Raw genomic sequence first — 20,588 nt, forward strand, 5'->3', positions numbered from 1 at the left:
TCAACGATGACAGTGGTGCAAATAGTGAACTATTTGCACCACTGGCATTGTCTCTGGCGGCTGCGGTATCTACAAGGTTTAGATATGGGAGTTGAAGCTGTTCCTCCAACGTTTGCCCCTTCTTGGGCGACTTTTGAGAGCTCCAACCCGCCTACCCCAAATCTCACCCAATTCTCAAAAGGAGCGCGCTGGACTCGATGAAAAGAAACAGGTCAGGCAAACATTTGAAAAGGAAGCAAAACTTTGCGTTTATTATTTTGAACAAAGTGAGAACCCCAACCAACAGATAACTATGTGCCACCGGCCCAACTGCTGCAGGATGAAAGGCCAGGAGGAGCAAAACCTAACCATGGATGCGGGAAATCCTTGCCACCCGGGTCTTGCAAGACCACAACATGGCATCGGAGGGAGTTTATATATTTTAAACAACTCGGCTGGGGATTTAAGGGGGGAATGTGAGCCCGCATAACCCCAATTATTTTTCAATTCCGAAAATTTGCTTATACTGTGGGCGGTGGGAAAGCTCTCTGGGCCCCAAAACCAGAGTTCAGTAGCCTGTAGAAATGGGCCGCCGCATCAGCAGCGGTGGATTGCTCATCGGGAGAAGCAACAGCATTTGACAGAAGTCGTACAGTTCGCTGCCGCCTCATTACCCTTTCAACCTCTGTATAGTGCTTGAAAGTCTTACGTGAAGCCCATCTGCAGTGGTCCATCACTTCTTCTTCTGTTGCGCCGAGGAACCGCTAGGTGATTGCGACTCCCGACCGTCCACCGTGGGCTCTCAGGAGTAGATCTTCGGGGTTGCTCGATGCAGAAAAGTACACTTTCAAACGAGAGTTAGGCCCATTACCTACGAAGGGCTTGCTTGCCAGGCTCTTCTTATTCGGTGCCAGGGGGCGAAAGAAATACCCATCAGTTAGGTCAAACTTGTGCGATTTTGCCAACTCAAATAAAACCTGTACTGCACCGGCTGGGTTCATGTCTCCTTGGTCCTTCAGTTGCGGGACTATGATTAAGGCAGAATCGCCTTCTCTTACTGTCTTGCCGATTGTATGATTGAAGATAAAATCGCCCCCTTCGATCTTGGTTATCTCACAGGTTCTGGCTCTTCCCAAGTCGCCAGCACGGTCGCCCGCCCACCACAGGCAAAGGAAGAAAGCCAAATCTCGCTGAAACACGTACTTATGCAAAAAGGGCTGTTGATCTTTTTCGGAGATTTCGATGCGTCTGACGATTTCCTTTACAAGTGATCGCAACTTGTCAGAAAACAGGGGAACAGCCTGTTTGGGGGTGACGTGGGACTCTGCCTGCTCCAGCTGAACTGCTTTTGCGTATCTGTGGACTTGATGTGAAAAACATGGATTTCCGAATTGGGCTCCCAACCGCCAGACCTCCGTTTTGCCGATGGAATTGAAATAGGCTCTCAGTTGTCCAATGTATGAGTCCACGGTGCCTGCGGCCAGTTTAGCCTGACATCCACAAGGAAAGAAACCGTGCTTGCCGAGATGAGTACATCCTAAGGCGTGAACTTGAGTGCGGCCCCTTGAGTCCCGATCAATAAGAAAGGTCACTATGTCTAGTGGCGTTGCCGAGTCCAAACCTTGCCCTTGAGTGTGGTATCCCTTTCCGTGGTGTGCTTGCAAGAAGACATCCAACGCCTTTACGAGTCTGCTCTTCTGTAAATCGTATGAACGGCTGTCCAGTTTGTTTTCCAACTCTCTGAGCCTGGCTGCTACCTTTTCCACCTTCAACAAAGAGAAAGGATTCCATAAATGCACAGATATTTGGATCAAGGAACCTCAACATTCTATTTGGATACCTGTGGCCACACCCAGAATTGATCTTAGAAAAAACTGCAGCTTTCGGTGGAGCTTGAGGTATCCCAATAAGGACAAATGAACCTGGTCGGTTAGATCGAGCTGGGTGATATGATCATTTGAAAAATAGAGCCAACCGACTTCGCAAGCTGCCTTCCTTAATGCAGAGTTGACAGCGGCCACTGAGCGGTTTGTGTCAACTAACTTTGTTTGGCACACCGATGAGACAACAAAAGTGCAAGCCGGGAACTCTTCTTTAAGTTGTTTCGCTGCTGTCCGGAAAACCCTTACAACTTCTAGCACATCGACTGATGGATTTGCTGAACGACTGAAGTCATTATTGCCTCCGTGCAGGACTGCAACCTCAGGAAGACGAGCTCGGCAGGACCAAGCAAGGATGCGAAACAGAGTGCTGATATCCCCTCCTCTGGTGACTGACAACTTTACGTCTAGCTTACCGGGCCAGCCGAAACCCTTTAGTCCCTTGAACATTGAGTCAGACACCAAGAGAACTTTGTGCTGCTTAGGCTGGGAAAATTCTACCTGAGGTATATTGCTCGGTTGGAAGTAGCACTTGAAGGCCCACAGCTCGAAACCCAGTTCCTTTTTGTTGGGGATATATCCAGCCGAAGACGGGTATTCAAGGACCCCTGTATGAGTGGACTCTGCCAAACAAATTGCCCGGCGCGCAAAGGATTTCAGATGAGGCCACCAAACCTTGGGAGGCCTGTGTTTCGGGACAACGATCGTGACCGAGAAATCTCCCCATTCCAGGAAAAGCCTGATGGGAGATGCTACCAGAACGAAAGGTGGGAAAACATAAACCACTTCACCACGTGGACACTGCTGAGCAAAGGCATTTACGCCTGCGGACCCTGGGACCGGGAACCTTGAAAAAAACTTTAGTGGAGCTCCATCCACGCCAACCTGTACATTTGAAGGTAGGGCCATTAAATCCATGGTGAAACCCCTTCGACCCCCTAATTGCATTTGCAGGTGGTCCCACACGCGGGGGGACAGACGAGCGTCAGCTCTCGAAGTTTCCCTCGACGGAGCGTCGGCTGGATTTGACTTTGATGGGACCCAGGTTAGATGGAGGGAGAAATTTGCTTCCAGTGAGAGTACAAAAATTAGCCTTAGAACCCTTGCCAGTGCGGCCGATTTCGCTCTAAGGCCTGACCAGGCGTCTACCAAGCTCCTGGAATCGCCGATGACGTCAACCCGACGATTCCAGAGCGAGTCTAGAACCGAAAGCAAAACAAAATACAGAGCTAGGGCTTCTTTGAAGCAGATGTCGTTAAGTTGTACAATATCTGCTTCCCAGTAGTCTCCAAAGGCGACACCTTCCTCTGGTGAAACCAAAGTACCGCCCCATCTATGGCCGGATGCATCTGCTGATAGAGCAATAGCTAGGTGGCGTTCTTGTTTCCAAGGAATTGGCTGTGAAAAGGAGTCGACGAAACGCCAAAATAGGACTTCGTCCCGTTCTTCCGCAGATAGAGGCGCCGGATTCAGGTCATCGAGAGCTGCCATAAAAATACAGCATTCCCTCAGAAACAGGGACGCTGCCGGAAATACCAGGGCAAAACTTCGAGCTTTGCCGACAAAGCTGTAACTGCTTCAGAACCACCTGGCCCTGGGTTAGGATGGTTTCTCTTACCTCAGCAAAGGATACTTTTTTCTTTTCTGGTATCCAGAAAGACAGCGAGCTAGAACAAATGCCGAAGCCCAGATGAACCATACTGGTGGAAGGGACGAGATGACTTTTCTTCAGATTGACGAAATATCCAAGGTGTATCTGCATGTAGGCAACCACATAAAGGGCCCGCAAAGCCCTCATGTAGGATGTCTCCCCGGTTGCGCCCAACGGCAACTATAAAAAAAAAAGTAACTTCAAAATTAGGAGTGTGACCAATCCTTCTAACTTTTGTTCGAGTAGCATTCCCCGATGAATCTATCATCGATCCAGAGTTCCGTATGTATGCCTCTATTTCTAAGCCATGTTGAAAGGCATGAGCCTATGGAAGTGTATATATAGGCACTGTTTTTTAAGCCAAAAGGCAGTGTGGTATCTGTGAAAAAGTAACCCGCCCATTCAAAACCGCAGAGAGTAGCTGACTCTTCTGACAGAGAAACTTGCTTGTAGCCTTGGCTATCGTCCGTCCAACTTGAAGGGCGTGTCCTTGCACCAGAGGTTTGGGCCCTTCATGGATAAAATTAAACGCGGCTTTTTGGGTTCGACTGTGAGTGCGTTTACACATCTAGGGGGTGTTACTTCGTGAATTCGACCCAAAACCGAAACTGAACCTTCTATCAAGCGCTTGGTGATTGTATCGTTGATAAACTGTACATACTCCTGACAAATCGGAGCGTTTAGAAAATACATCTCTGACGGACAGGCCGAATTGAAATGTCTCCCCCGGTACTCGCCCTTAAAAGGCTGGAAGAAATCAAACAGGTTGACTCCGTGATGAAGCCAGCCGCGGACCTCTTCTTTATTCACGGATTCCGATAAAACATCGTCCCAGGCATTTAAGTTATGGTTCAAGGAGCCGGCTACAAAAAAGTTTGGGTCTCGAAATCTAAGAGAATGCATATTTGGGGCTGCTCGACCCGCTATAACATCGTCTGGGCTCGGTGAATTAGGTACCGGGTGGTGGCTCGGGTTGCTATCGACGTTGAGCCATCGAAAAATTCCAGGCGTGCGCCTGGCTGCTTGTGCGTTAAAAGGGTCAAAGGTGGAGTTTTGAGACTTCTCCCAAGAATGACTGCCCAGAGCTCCCAAATACCGTCGGTAAGGATCCTCCTAAAGGAAGGGACAATGAACAACCTTTAAAACCATGGTGAGTATGTGATACGGCGAAACACACAAAAAACCTGGTGCTCTTTTTAAACAGTGTCCTCCTTACGCGGTGGCCTCACCACCGGATTTATTTCCACCGTAAACATCACGAAATGTGTTACCACGCTTTATGAACAAGATAAATATTTATTATAACTGTATGCTTAGTATAAACTTAAATAGCATCTAAACTTTTTTCTTTTTTTTATTGCTCTATGGACACCCTTTGTTGATTCTGTGTTCTCAAACAAAATCATGTTATCTCGACTCAACACCTGTGTAGTTCGTAAAGTACTCAAAATAACATTCTTCTCGCTGTATGCCAATTATTCATTTAAATGATGCCAACGCGCCTGAAGAGCGCAGCCTAGTCTGGAAATTGCTGTAGTAAATGTCTCTGTAGTGCATCTGACCATGGAGGTAGAAATTTCTACCTCCATGGTCTGACTAAGTTCGGAGCTATTGGTCTGCGTTCAGACCACCACTTATTTAACAGAACTTTGTCACACCCTGCACTCTCTGTAACCGCAAAACCACAACAAACATTTACCGCCAATACGATCGCGCGCGCGCGTTTCCATGCATTCCATGCTGCATAGGGCTTACTAGAATAAAAGTTTTCCTTTTTGCGGCAGCATTTTATGCAGCCTTAAACGATTTATATATTAGGCCTGTAAGAATATACTTTTCTCTGATTTCATATGGGGGGGGCAAGAGGGGGGGCAAAGGTTCTGAGCGGGGGGGGGCGCCGCCCCCCCCCTGCCCCCTGCGTTTAGATGGTTGATTTCGAGACCTCAAGTTCTAAATCTGAGGTCTCGAAATCAAATTCGTGGAAAATTACTTCTTTCTCAAAAACTATGGCACTTTAGAGGGAGCCGTTTCTCACAATGTTTTATACCATCAACCTCTCCCCATTACTCGTCACCACGAAAGGTTCGTACGGTGGCTGATCTCCGCCAACAAATAAACACTGTTTCAGTAGGGCGTTATAACGCCCTAAATTACGGCGTTATAACGCCCTATTTCTCAATTAGGGCGTTATAACGCCCTAATTTAGGGCGTTATAGGGTGTTATAACGCCCTAAATTACGGCCGTAATTTAGGGCGTTATTACGCCCTAATTGGGCGTTATAACGCCCTAAATTACGGCGTTATAACGCCCTAATTGAGAAATAAGGCGCTATAACGCCGTAATTTAGGGCATTATTTATAATGCCCTATTAGGGCGTTATTACGCCCTATTTTACCATTAGGGCGTTAACGCCGTATAGGGCGTTATAACGCCCTAATTAGGGCGTTATAACGCCGTATAGGGCGTTATTACGCCCTATTTTACCATTAGGGCGTTATAACGCCGTATAGGGCGTTATTACGCCCTAATTAGGGCGTTATAACGCCCTAAATTACGGCGTTATAACGCCCTAATTTGGGGCGTTATAACGCCGTTTAGGGCGTTATAACGCCCTACAGAAAAGGTGTTTATTTGTTGGCGGAGATCAGCCACCGTAGAATCAAGACTATAAGGCATACATGACTTTGTTGGCCTACGGGTTATTTTTTACTGTTGATAGTATAATGGTCTAAGCACGCGCGCACAATGTTTTACACTATCAACATCTCTTCATTGCCCGTTACCAGGTTTCTAGCTAACAGTTATTTTGAGTAATCACCAACAGTGTCCAAACCAACGGTTCATCCGACTACAGAATACTTATAGCTACAAAAAACACATCTGGCACTCTCGCAGCACAGATAGATAAGTGTTGGTTAGAAGACCTTAGTTTTTGTTTAAGTACACATGGTTTCCCCGCGAGAGGGCGCTATAGCATGAACCACTCTTAAAACACAATAAGCCGAAGCCAAGCCCCCCCCCCCCCGATCCACTTTGACGTCCAAAAAATAATATGTCAGACTCATAGGGCAGCACAATAATAATACACCATCGGATACAAATAAGACAACCAGATCTTAATGTATACACGTCACCACGGCCCATGGACATCTGATGAAGGTCACCACGTAGTTAGAAGAGTCGGTGGTCTTTTTTGTCAAGACGATCCTCCAGTCAGTTGAATCCAAGACCTGTATGTTGCTTTAAAGCCACGTTTGGACTTGGACCGTCCGCCCTGCTGGCCGTAATAAGATTAAGTACAGCAAACAACTGTTTCATTTATGACAACAAGGTGAGACGCAAGTATTTTGTATGTTCACATGAACAAAATGTCGAGTACCAATAGTGAATATTATGGGACAACCTACCAGTACGCATCAGAAATTACAACTCTTTGCCTTTGTTCAAAAAATATCACAAAACTCACTTGTATCAGATGTAATTTGTTGTATTTATAGTTCCATTGGTTTTGCTCTTTACAGCGCTTTGATCTTAATGCAAAGGCGCTTTATAAATATTTAGTTGTATTATAGTGCCAAAACTCTGGAATCCATTGGCCTTTTACCCTCTGCCTGTTGTGTATGTGCCCTATGCGTACCTTGACATTTCACGTCCAAGGTTACGGCTCACTGGGTTGGTGTTACAAAAAAACAGTAAGTAGTGTAATGTTTGCCTGGTGCAGAGACGTACCTTCTAAGCGGTTGGACCGACGACTTGTGAATTTGGATTTTAAAAAGCCACTGAACACGTCTGGTAACTGGACCATTATTCTCAAGGACCATTATTCTCACTTGGTGTATCCTAATGCAAATAACAAACTTGTGACAATGTGGGCTCAATTAGTCATCGAATTTGCAAAAGAATAATGAAAGAAAAAACTGTTTTGCATCCTTTGTGACTTTGCTTTCGGATGCATAATAAAATGCTTCAGCTGAAGTCTTCATTTTAAGTGAGAAATTACTTCTTTTTAAAAAACTACGTTACTCAATAGAAGGAGCTGTTTCTCACAATGTTTCATACTATCAACAGCTATCCAATGATGGTTCCCAGGTACATTTTAATGCTAACAATTACTTTGAGTAAGTACCAAACATGTCCATAGTGTCTTTAAGCCTTTGTTTGGATTGTCTGAAGTTACAACAAACAACGTTGTTTATATTTTGACATCAAGGTGAGTTAATTTCAGTATTTGTTTGTGTCCATATTATTATAATGGTACCAATACTCTGGATTCCGTCTAATTGAGCCCAATTCGTCACAATTACTGTCAGTTAAAGGCAGTGGACACTATTGGTTAATACTCAAAATAATTATTAGCATCAAACCTTTCTTGAAGACAAGTAATGGGGAGAGGTTGATGGTATAAAACATTGTGAGAAATGGCTCCCTCTGAAGTGCCATAGTTTTCGAGAAAGAAGTAATTTTCCATGAATTTGATTTCGAGACCTCAGATTTAGAACTTGAGGTCTCGAAATCAACCATCTAAATGCACACAACTTCTTGTGACAAGGGTGTTTTTTCTTTCATTATTATCTCGCAAATTTGATGACCGATTGAGCTCAAATTTCCACAGGTTTGTTATTTTATGCATATGTTGAGATACACCAACTGTGAAAGCTAGTCTTTGACAATTACCAGTAGTGTCCACTGCCTTTAATCATCCACACCACAGGTGAAGTGGATTTTCCATGTTTGTGTCCTATAAAGATGTGAAAAGTTAGAAAACGGCTACCCAAATACACGTTCAATGTGAAATATTATGATTTTAAATGTCGTTTTGATTATTTTACACCAAGTCCCTACCATTTGGTACCTTTTCAAAATGTTCATAGATTTACATTTAACTTACAGGGGTTTGAAGATAATGATAGTGGAAAGCTTCCCTTCAAATGTTACTTGACTGAGGTGCTGTAGTTTGTGAGGTATTAGTAAAACAATGTCATGAAAATAATCACTGAAATGATTAAAATAATTTTCGTATCCTGAGACGAAAATTATTTTCATTACATTGTTTTACTCATTTCCCCAAAACTATAGCACCTCAGCACGTAATATGTGCATACTGCCTAGGCCTACCAAAAAAGGGGGGGTGTAAATGCAAAACAAACTAAGCATTTAATCCTTTTTCTCGGTGGCTAACTCGGTTGTACCCACACTTTGGGGCTCTTATTTATGAAAAGTAGTGTAGATCACCGGTGTTGTCGTCAAAAGTTTAAATCATTGTATGTGTAATATATATATAAAATAAAATAAAACACGACCTTGTTTATATATCGTCGGTCTTTGGTTGCAACGCTAAATTGCTTCTGTAAAATCGTTACCCTCTCTTCGTATTTTCCAATAAAGTATTTAATTATATTCAATTATGATACTATTTATTATTATTATTATTATTATTATTATTATTATTATTATTATTATTATTATTGTTATTGTTATTGTTATTGTTATTGTTATTGTTATTGTTATTGTTATTGTTATTGTTATTGTTATTGTTATTGTTATTGTTATTGTTATTGTTATTGTTATTGTTATTGTTATTGTTATTGTTATTGTTATTGTTATTGTTATTGTTATTGTTATTGTTATTGTTATTGTTATTGTTATTGTTATTGTTATTGTTATTGTTATTGTTATTGTTATTGTTATTGTTATTGTTATTGTTATTGTTATTGTTATTGTTATTGTTATTGTTATTGTTATTGTTATTGTTATTGTTATTGTTATTGTTATTGTTATTGTTATTGTTATTGTTATTGTTATTGTTATTGTTATTGTTATTGTTATTGTTATTGTTATTGTTATTGTTATTGTTATTGTTATTGTTATTGTTATTGTTATTGTTATTGTTATTGTTATTGTTATTGTTATTGTTATTGTTATTGTTATTGTTATTGTTATTGTTATTGTTATTGTTATTGTTATTGTTATTGTTATTGTTATTGTTATTGTTATTGTTATTGTTATTGTTATTGTTATTGTTATTGTTATTGTTATTGTTATTGTTATTGTTATTGTTATTGTTATTGTTATTGTTATTGTTATTGTTATTGTTATTGTTATTGTTATTGTTATTGTTATTGTTATTGTTATTGTTATTGTTATTGTTATTGTTATTGTTATTGTTATTGTTATTGTTATTGTTATTGTTATTGTTATTGTTATTGTTATTGTTATTGTTATTGTTATTGTTATTGTTATTGTTATTGTTATTGTTATTGTTATTGTTATTGTTATTGTTATTGTTATTGTTATTGTTATTGTTATTGTTATTGTTATTGTTATTGTTATTGTTATTGTTATTGTTATTGTTATTGTTATTGTTATTGTTATTGTTATTGTTATTGTTATTGTTATTGTTATTGTTATTGTTATTGTTATTGTTATTGTTATTGTTATTGTTATTGTTATTGTTATTGTTATTGTTATTGTTATTGTTATTGTTATTGTTATTGTTATTGTTATTGTTATTGTTATTGTTATTGTTATTGTTATTGTTATTGTTATTGTTATTGTTATTGTTATTGTTATTGTTATTGTTATTGTTATTGTTATTGTTATTGTTATTGTTATTGTTATTGTTATTGTTATTGTTATTGTTATTGTTATTGTTATTGTTATTGTTATTGTTATTGTTATTGTTATTGTTATTGTTATTGTTATTGTTATTGTTATTGTTATTGTTATTGTTATTGTTATTATTATTGGTTTATTAAAAATGCAAACGTGGTTGTCAAAAAGCCGAATTTCTGACTCAAATAATGGTTTGATGGCGGCATTCCAACAGAACCGTTTTATTTTTAAAAAAAAAAAAAAACAATTAATCCACCGCAATACAGAAACGTAGGACACGTCCATATAATTGGGCCTTCCGCTCGGTTGTCGGTCCGGCAACTGAGAGCAAGTTCGAACACGTTCAAAACAACTGGCGGACACGTCACTCCTGACCGAGGGGTGATTCTTAAACGAGTTATCTGCATCGAGAAAGACCCATGTACTTCTTTTAACCATTGTTAGCTGAGAACAATACAAACAACAACAAAGGAACATTTAGAGCAGGTTCAGACACGATACGATCAAAACTTGGTAGACGACATCAACATTACTGGCCTCGCACACTCTTGAAGGGATGAGTTACTAACGACGGTTGTTTGCATCGAGAAATATCTTTTTAATTTCCTTTATCTCACCATGCTAGTTGATACAAATTAAAAACACATCAAGAACAAACAAACAAAACCAAATAAACAAACAAACAAACAAACAAACAAACAACCATTTTTATAGACAAGTACACCCCTTACACAGCAATCGAGAAACCCAGTCCAAAGTCTGCTAGAGTGGCTCGAAGACCCTCATGATTGAGGGTCATGACCCTTCTCATAATAAGGAGGTCATATACGCCTCTCATACTACTAATAACATACCAAAAAGGGAACCATTGTTGATTTGACTTGCACTATTAAAGTCATGAACTATAGTTATAACGAACTATTGAGGAGTATTTTCTTTTGACAGCAAGTTGCATCGGGGAGTACAAGGGTATACATTATGGCAGCTTCTAAGCCAATGATGCGTTTGTTTGCCAACCGGGACCGCTACTTAAAGGCGTATGAGACTTTCATTGTGTACTCTGCCAAGTACGAACATCAGGACACTTGGACCAAGACAGTGCTACTCGACAAGATCGTCCCTCATCTCCCAAACTTGGACCAAGACAATGAGCTCCGTGTCTTAGGAGTAGGCAGTGGATCTGGTAAGGCAGTGTTTCAAATCATTCGCTGCAATAACAACCTGGATTTAAAAAAAACATATGAATCTCGAAACCCAGATATAAATTTAAATCCGGACAGTTTTTTTATATTTTATATTAGCATCCTCCACGAATTAATGCCCGTGAGTTCAATTGCACTAAAAACTCGAAATTAGTCAAACTTGGCCATTAAGTGTTGAGTTAAAAAGAAATAGGCCGCTATTTAAAAAAACAAAAAACAAAACAAAAAACCAGCCTTGACAGGATAATTTTCGATTAATCTATGATGATCACAACCTATAATAATAATAAGAAGAAGACATACCCTCGATCCAAATCTAACGTAAATTTCCAGCCGCGTTTCTGCCTTCCGCCTATTAAAGTAGGCCCTAGTTAAGTTAGGTAACAGGATAGTTCTTTTCAGAATTGAGAAGTCCCCCGAATTCCGAAAATCTACTCCGTGGTGGTAGAATTATACAAGACAAGTTGTCTCTCTTAAAAAACATATTCTAACCGGCATTCCGGCAAGTAGATAATAAAATATACACATGGTGTTACCGCAAAACATTGATACCTCACCATACAGTGCCTCAAAATCCATATCGAATACTGTCAGTCACACAAGTTGGTTTTCTTATCATAACAAATCCATCATTAATGTTGAATTTAATGGTAAATGTAATAAAATTGCAAGAAATAATAAGTATCATTTTAATGACCCGCGCAATAATTATATGCTATTTTTTGTAACTATTCACAGGGGAAGTGGAGTTTCCATTTTTGACCGCACTACTGAAGAAATATCCTATCATCACTAACCGTGTAGTTGAACCAGATAAAGATCAAATCATCAAGTACAAGGCATTGGTCCAATCCAAGGGACACGAACTACAAGGTGTGAAGTTTGACTGGCGACAGCAAACCCTTGAACAATACAGTGATACCGACGGAGTTGGAACCAAGTTTCATCTCATAAGCGCTATTCACTCCCTGTACCACGTTGAGGACGTAGACAGTTCCTTGATGTATCTGTACGATCTCCTGGAACCTGGTGGCATAATGATTTCGATTCTCCTATCAGGTAAACACACAAGAATGTGCGAGCGAATGTGGAATTCCTTTGAGAAGACAGCAGACCAGCCTATGTTGTAAAAAAAATCAGCGGATAAGCGACATATAGCCCTGTGCATGGCCACTCAAGACTTAATTTATGCTTATGTCTATTAACTTAGGATTAACCTTAGGACTTTAAGGACGAGTTAAGTTCGGTTTCCGTAGACGACCTTAGGACGAGTTACTCGTCCTATAATAGATGGATAGACCTTTCTTTTATTGATTAAACAAACCGCCTTGGTTGGCATGGACGGCCGAATGTTTGTAAAACACTCAATCGCATAAACAGTTGTTTTAATCAAGTTCACAATATCTGCAAACGTTCCGTTAATAAAAAGTACTAACACAAGGAGTCCTCTATCTGCGACGGGGAACCGGAGAAACCAACTGAAGTGCCACGACTTAGAGTGATAACGCCGCCTGCATTGCTACCAATGAAGTACCTCCCTTAATGTATTTGTTTTCAACCAAATCAACACAATGTTTGAATATTTTTGTACATTGTAACCAACAGTAGCGATCTGTTTTTGATTTGCATTCATTGCTTTCCATAGTTCTGTTTTCCAACCAGGGTTGGCAAAAACTCGGTCTGTGACGTTGCAAAAGAAAGGTCATCGGCCGCCATCTTTGATGCATAATAAGAGAAAATTCAACCTCGTTCCTAGGAGTGATCGATCTCGCCAAGCCATTTTTCCCCAGCATGCCTTGCTCGCTCATAGACGTACGCAGAGCTAGTGTGATACGGCGCGCTGCCCATGGTAGCGAGGTTGGGGCATAGATATAATTAATTTTTGTCATGGTTCCTGAACATTAAAGTAAAAGTTAAACTTTTTTCGTTAGAGCGGGTGATACTCTTTGAAATACCATTCACTCAAAAAATTCTATTTTTTAATGTTTGGGGCCAAAAATCTGACATAGCATCTTTAATTTGTTGTGTATAAAGCCCCGTAACCCTTTTTCAAATAAAAAAAATCTAAGACTCGGTATGTATTGTTTTCTCTTTCAGACCTATGTGGTATGTGGAAGTTTTGGAGTCGTACATCCGACTTGTGTAAGCGTGGTCTGCTGCGTTGCATTAGCTCACATGACATGCTTAGCTCGTTTGATCGCCATGACATCCCTTATGTCCTGAGTAGACACACTTCTGAAATGGAGATCACCAAATGCTTTGACGAGACATCCGAGGACGGGGATCTCTTGCTTGATTTCTGTCTTCAAGTGAGTGAATTCAAGAAGACGGAATCAGCGACCAAGTATAAGGAAGTGATAGAGCACATGGCCAGCAGTGAGTGCTCTAAGAAAGACGGGAGTAAAATCCTCATGAGTAATGATTGGGAGGCAGTTATCGTTACGAAGCCGTCTAATTAAAGGTCCTGTACACGTTTGGTAATTGTCAAAGACCAGTGTTCTCACTTGGTGTATCCCACGTGCACCGATAAGCATAAAATAACAAACCTGTGAAAACTTGGGCTCATTTTGGTCATCAAAGTTGCGAGAAAATTATGAAAGAAAAAACACCCTTCTAGCCAGAAGTCTTTTATTATTTTAGTGAAAGATTACCCCTTTCTCAAAAACTACGTTACTTAAGAGGGAGTCGTTTCCAACGATGTTTTATATTATAAACAGCTCTCCAATGCTTGTAATACCAAGTCAGTTTTTAAGTTAATATTTGCTTTGAATAATTACCAAACGTATACCTTCCCTTTAAAGGCACTGGCAAAAAAAAAAAAAAAAAAAAACCGCACCGCGCACATTTTAAAATGGCCATGTGCCCATCCAACAGTGTAGTGTTTTGTAATAAATTTACTCAATTTTGACTGGCGTTTTTGTGGAGAATTTTCGGAGTCATTAGCTCCAGCAATGACAGATCCACGGGGGTCGGAACGGAATGAGAAGACCATGTTTAACATGTATACCTTTGGAATTTTCAGTGTACTGTACAATGTATATGTACTGGGCCCGATTTCATGGCTCTGCTTACCACCGAATTCTGCGCTTACGAACACGATTCCCCGCTTACGTGCAAGCGCCGAATTTCTGCGCTGGCCTTGTAAGCGTAGAATACCTAATGTGAAGTACGCACGCGCAGAAGCCAAAATTCGCCGCTAACCCGTGAGATACGCTTGCCGTAAGCACAGAATTCCCTGCTTCCATAAGCGCCGATTCTGTGCTTACGGTAAGCAGAGCCATGCAATTGGGCTCTGTACACACTACCGAAGTTGCCTTCATGTGCATACGGTACCCCGACATGTCCACATAAACGAATACACTCAACAAAGACCTATCACCTTTGGTAATTGTCAAAGACCTGGGCACAATTTCATAGAGCTGCTAAGCAAACAAAATTGCTTAGCACGAGATTTCTTGTATATTTGGTTTGCGATAACACCATGTGTGTATCTACTTGCCAGGTAGAGTTTGTTCTTAGAGAATTGTCTTGCTTTATTCTACTGCCGCAGAGTAGATATTCAGGGGTTCGGGAGACTTCTAAGTTCGGCAAAAGAACTGTCCTGCTTTTAACTATTACCAGGGCGGATGATGTAGAAAATAGACTTGGACTACTACTTTAGCTTATAGGGTCGTAATTAACTGTACTTCCTTGATAAAAACAGCTAGGATTACCAACAAAATTTCCATTTGTTGCATATTGCTTGTTACTGGTAATCAGCTGTTGTTTGCTTATCCTAAACATCACGTGGAAATTTGGGTGGTAACCCTGTTTTCTATCAAGGCAAATATTTCATGCTAAGCAAATTTTTGTGCTTAGCAGCTCCATGAAATTGGACCCAGATTCCCACTTAGTGTATCTCAACATTATGCATAGTAACAAACCTGTGAAAATATCGACTCAATAGTCATCGAAGCTGCAAGAGAACAATTCAAGAAAAAAACGACCCTTTTTGAACAATTTGTTGTGCTTTCATAAAACAAATTATGGCCAATAAAAGGCTTCAAGTCTGAACTCTTTTCATAATATTGAGTGAGAAATTCCCTCTAAACTTAGTACAACCATATTGCCACCTCAGTAAAATTTATTCTCACTAATTTTCAAGTTAATCTCCAATAACTGCATTTGATACATATCTTATATCTACGACAAATTCCTTAGTATGTGACAGGTTCATCACTGGTCGATAGTGTTCGACTTCGTTGACGGTCATTAACCATTTAAAGGCAGTGGACACTATTTGTAATTTCACAAAATAATTATTAACATAAACCTTTCTTTGTGACAAGTAATGATGGGGAGAGGTTGATGGTATAAAACATTGTGAGAAACGGCTCCCTGTGAAGTGCCATAGTTTTCGAGAAAGAAGTAATTTTCCACGAATTTGATTTCGAGACCTCAGGTTTAGAACTTGAGGTCACGAAATCAACCATGTAAACGCACACAACTTCATGCGACAAGTTTTTTTTTTTTCGTTCATTATTATCTCGCAAGTTCGATGACCGATTGAGCTCAAATTTTCACAGGTTTGTTATTTTATACATATGTTGAGATACACCAACTGTGAAGGCTAGTCTTTGACAATTACCAATAGTGTCCACTGTCTTAAAAAAAAAGATTTTTTTTTTTTTTACAATATAACGATTTTCCAAATTTGCAACTTATGCTTACAGACAGCACAAATCAAGAAATAACATCGCAGGTAAAACTCACTTTTGTAAACTTTTAATTGTTACATAATGCCATGAATATTTGTAGCACCGTTATTCTTGGCGTTTGTTGATGTTGTCAGGGCCCAATTTCATAGAGCTGCTTAAGCAAACAATTTGCTTAAGCACGAAAATAGCTTGCTCAATATTGTTCACATGTTCCTAGCAAAATGTCATGCCTACACATTGCTTGTGACTGGTATTTAGCCGTTGTTAACTTAGCATAACAAATTGAGTGGAGTCTTGGCCGGTAATCTGATTTTACTAACCAAGGATTGTTTTGCTTTAGCAAAGTTTTGTGCTTGGGTAGCTCTATGAAATTGGGCCCTGAACTAAAACAACAACAACTTTATATGATAATTTAGGTTTTTAATAAAGTTGTGACTTGCCTTGCGTGGTACCTGCACCTAACTTTATAGAACATTTCTGGCTAAAAAAACAAACAAACTGATATTGCCTAGAGTCATCCTGCCTGTCGCTCAGCTGTTAATAGTTGAACATTTTGTAATGCTTTGCTGTTCTTTATCATAATATCTAAACGAATTATGTAATTTACTTTGGTTTTATTTTTCAGTGTATTCTTAAAGACACTGGACACTATTGGTATTGTCATCGCACTTGGTGTATCTCATTTATATGCATAAAATAACAAACCTGTTATTGAGCTCAATTGGTCGTCGAGATAATTATGGAAGAAAAACACCCTTGTCGTACGAAGTTGTGCGCTTTTAGATGCTTGATTTCGAGACCTCAAAATCTAATTCTGAGGTCTCGAAATCAAAATCAAGTATTTTAGATGGAAAATTACTTCTTTCTCGAAAACTACGTTACTTCAGAGGGAGCGGTTTCTCACAATGTTTTATACTATCAACAGCTCTCCATTGAATGTTTAACAAGTAAGTTTTTATGCTAACAATTACCAATAGTGTCATGTGCCTTTAAAGGAACACGTTGCCTTGGATCGGTCGAGTTGGTCTTTGAAAAGCGTTTGTAACTGTTGGTTATAAAATGCATACAAATATTATGGGTAGAAAGATGTTGTAAAAGTAGAATATAATGATTCACACAAACACGCCTTGAAATTGCACGGTTTTCCTTTTACCTCGTCGACTAACACGGTCGGCCATTTATGGGAGTCAAATGTTTGACTCCCATAAATGGCCGACCGTGTTAGTTCGCAAATTTGTGTGGATCATTGAATTCTACCTTTAAAACATCTTTCCAACCATATGCATTTTATAACAAATGGTTATAAACGCTTTTATGGACCAACTCGTCCGATCCAAGGCAACGTGTTCCTTTAATGTGCGTTCTGTTACTTGTAAACTCTGGGGGTTTGGCCGCCTAAAACCTTCTTCGGAAAGATTTTTTTCTGAATTGAAAACAAAAACAAAAAAACGAAGACTCATCACAATGAAATAATAAACGTTACTAATATTATTAAGACTCTGCTATGGTCGAACCGTCAGGCCATTAACTATTTTATTTTTTGAATATCATTATAAGTATTATTCTGTTTAGCTAACTGCTTTTTAAACTCTTGTTTTCAATAAATCCAAGATGGCCGCTTTTCCCTGCCCTGTGAATAATGTTGTCTTTTATTTAGGGTGGATTTTCGTATTTCCTTGCCTTTACCAGGGGCCAATTTCATAGAGCTGCTTAAGCAAAAAATTTGCTTAAGCACGAAAATAGCTCGCTTATTTTACACATGTTACTGGCCAAAATTTCCTGCCATATACATTGCTTATGACTAGTATTAAGCTATTGTTTACTTAGCATTACAATTAAGTGGAGTCTTGGCCGGTAATCTGATTTTACTAAGCAATGAATTTTTTGCTTAAGCAAATTTTTTTGCTTAAGCAGCTCAGTCTATGAAATTGGGTCCAGTTGTTTGCTTTGTAAGCATTGTCTATATTTTGTTACGCGCTTGTGTATATTTTATGAAAGGACACACTAAGTACAGCCAGCCGCCGGTGTCGCATGCGGATATGTCCTTTATGCAATACTATCCGGAGGACATTATTGCATATGCAATAATGTCCGCCGGACAGTTTTGCATATGCAATCGTGTCCGCCCGGACGCTGCTGCATATTGCAATGTGTCCGCCCGGACACATTTGCATGTGCAGTTGTGTCCGCCCCGTGTAAAATCATCCTTGCAGTAAATAAAACGCCCTTAGTCGACGGAACACGTTCCCCTCTTTTTTACAAGCTATAAATGCATGTAATAAAATGTTGGGCTGCTGGGTATTCGCTGCAATCATAAAATACGTGAGTATTCATGCTGCATATGTACGTAGGTCCAGTGCATGCACACTCGCTTACGCGCGCACATACATGTACATGTCCACCGGATTGTTTTTGCATAGCCCCGGACACGATTGCACCGGCGATCAACAATGTACAAACAAGCGATTAAATCTGGTAACGTACTACGAGATTATGACGAAGATGTGAATTTCGAAAAGTAACCAGACTATTTTATTTGCAAACGTATCCAAAATTTGTGGATATGCAAATGATCCAATTCAATGGTGAGAGAGCGATCAACCTTGTAACTGCTCGACACACCCTGTGGCGAGGTTGACACAACCGTTCACCTGGCAGTGTGCGCGTGCGCAGTGGCGTTTTGGGACCCCCATCACCAGACCCTATAGTTGAGAGTGGCACCAAAACGTTTTAGGATACACCAAGTTAGAATAATGGTCCTTGACAGTTACCAAACGTGTTCAGTGACTTTTTTAAAATCCAAATACACAAGTCGTCGGTCCAACCGCTTAGAAGGTACGTCTCTGCACCAGGCAAACATTACACTACGTACTGTTTTTTTGTAACACCAACCCAGTGAGCCGTAACCTTGGACGTGAAATGTCAAGGTACGCATAGGGCACATACACAACAGGCAGAGGGTAAAAGGCTGATGGATTCCAGACTTTTGGCACTATAATACAACTAAATATTTATAAAGCGCCTTTGCATTAAGATCAAAGCGCTGTAAAGAGCAAAACCAATGGAACTATAAATACAACAAATTACATCTGATACACGTGAGTTTTGTGATATTTTTTTAACAAAGGCAAAGAGTTGTAATTTCTGATGCATACTGGTAGGTTGTCCCATAATATTCACCATTGGCACTCGACATTTTGTTCATGTAAACATACAAAATACTTGCGTCTCACCTTGATGTCAAATATGAAACTGTTATTTGTTGCACTTATTTGTATAACGGCCAGCAGGGCGGACGGTCCAAGTCCAAACGTGGCTTTAAAGCAAAATACAGGTCTTGGATTCAACTGATTGGAGGATCGTCTCGACAAAAAAGACCACCGAGCGTTCGACTCTTCAAACACTACGTGGTGACCTTCATCAGATATCCATGAGCCGTGGACGTGTGCATCAAGATCTGGTTGTCTGATTGGGCCTACGTCTTATTTGTATCCGACGGTAAATTATTATTGTGCTGCCCTATGAGTCTGACATATTATTTACGGACGTCAAAGTGGATCGGGGGGGGGGGGCTTGGCTTATTGTGTTTGAAGAGTGGTTCATGCTATAGCGCCCTCTCGCGGGGAAAACCGTGTGTACTTACTGAAGTGCGAAAGTGTCAGATGTATTTTGTTGTAGCTGTAAGTATTCTGTAGTTGGATGAACCGTTGGTTTGAAAACTATTGGTGATTACTTAAAATAATTTTAAGCATAAAAAGCTGGTAGAGAGCAATGAAGAGATGATGATAGTGCAAAACATTGTGCACATGCTTAGACCATTATGCTATCAGCAAAAAAATAACCCTTAGGCCAACGAAGTCATATGCCTTAGTCTCGATTCTAAGTGTGCCACAGCTATTCAAAATGGCACAGGAGTGAAAACACGGCACTTGAAAAGGTCAAACTGAAGTTGTACTTTGTATTCATTATATAGGGATAGTTATCATAACAGGCGATATACACCATAAACAACAACATATGTGTTGATACTTCTGCAGGGGTGGGAGGAATTAAGGCCAACTTTTAATGAAAGAGGACAAACATAAAAACAAAATAAAAATAAAAAATATATAAGAAAATCCACACGATGACGTTTCAAGTTAAAATATTTCGCTGCAATGACGTGTTCTTCATCACAGAGTACGTGCAGTTGCAGATACGCATACATCCAACGTGAACATCACAGGTCAACACATACGATGATTCTATTACCATAAACAACTTTGAAAACTAAAACATTTCAAACAAAAAATGTTTGATACAAACACAAGTGATCCTCATTTTTGGGGCGCATTACAGTTATCATACTCCCAGATGGCAAACTTTAGGAGCATGGCTTTTGAATGGCGGTAAGAGCCATGCTCTCTACAAATTACAGATAATGTATAGACAAAACTAAAGTTCTGTGCTCTCGAGTCCATTATAGCAAACAAGAAAGTTCTATCAGGTCCAACACTGAGGGCGCACGTTGTATCCCCATATTTATTAGCCTTATACTCTTATACGCAAGCACCGGCAAGCACCGGC

The 20,588-nt window shown here is 39.9% G+C and overlaps 1 protein-coding gene across 1 annotated transcript; it reads left to right on the forward strand.

The window, feature by feature from the left end:
- Window positions 1-6,620: 6,620 nt before the first annotated feature.
- On the forward strand, window positions 6,621-17,634 carry LOC139935305 (histamine N-methyltransferase-like). Its single transcript, XM_071929830.1, has 4 exons — window positions 6,621-6,842; window positions 11,069-11,306; window positions 12,064-12,384; window positions 13,423-17,634. The coding sequence occupies exons 2-4, from the start codon at window positions 11,102-11,104 to the stop codon at window positions 13,782-13,784; spliced, it is 888 nt and encodes a 295-aa protein (XP_071785931.1). The 5' UTR covers window positions 6,621-6,842; window positions 11,069-11,101; the 3' UTR covers window positions 13,785-17,634.
- Window positions 17,635-20,588: the final 2,954 nt, after the last annotated feature.

This window comes from Asterias amurensis, chromosome 3 (genome assembly GCF_032118995.1).
Source record: "Asterias amurensis chromosome 3, ASM3211899v1".
In the NCBI taxonomy this organism is placed as follows: domain Eukaryota; kingdom Metazoa; phylum Echinodermata; class Asteroidea; order Forcipulatida; family Asteriidae; genus Asterias; species Asterias amurensis.

What these genes read in the sequence shown, in the direction of transcription:
- LOC139935305 (XM_071929830.1), top strand. Translation starts at nt 11,102, where the DNA reads ATGGCAGCTTCTAAGCCAATGATGCGTTTGTTTGCCAACCGGGACCGC. An exon ending in AGGAGTAGGCAGTGGATCTG is followed by an intron (nt 11,307 to 12,063) that starts GTAAGGCAGTGT and finishes AACTATTCACAG; the next exon opens with GGGAAGTGGAGTTTCCATTT. An exon ending in GATTTCGATTCTCCTATCAG is followed by an intron (nt 12,385 to 13,422) that starts GTAAACACACAA and finishes TTTCTCTTTCAG; the next exon opens with ACCTATGTGGTATGTGGAAG.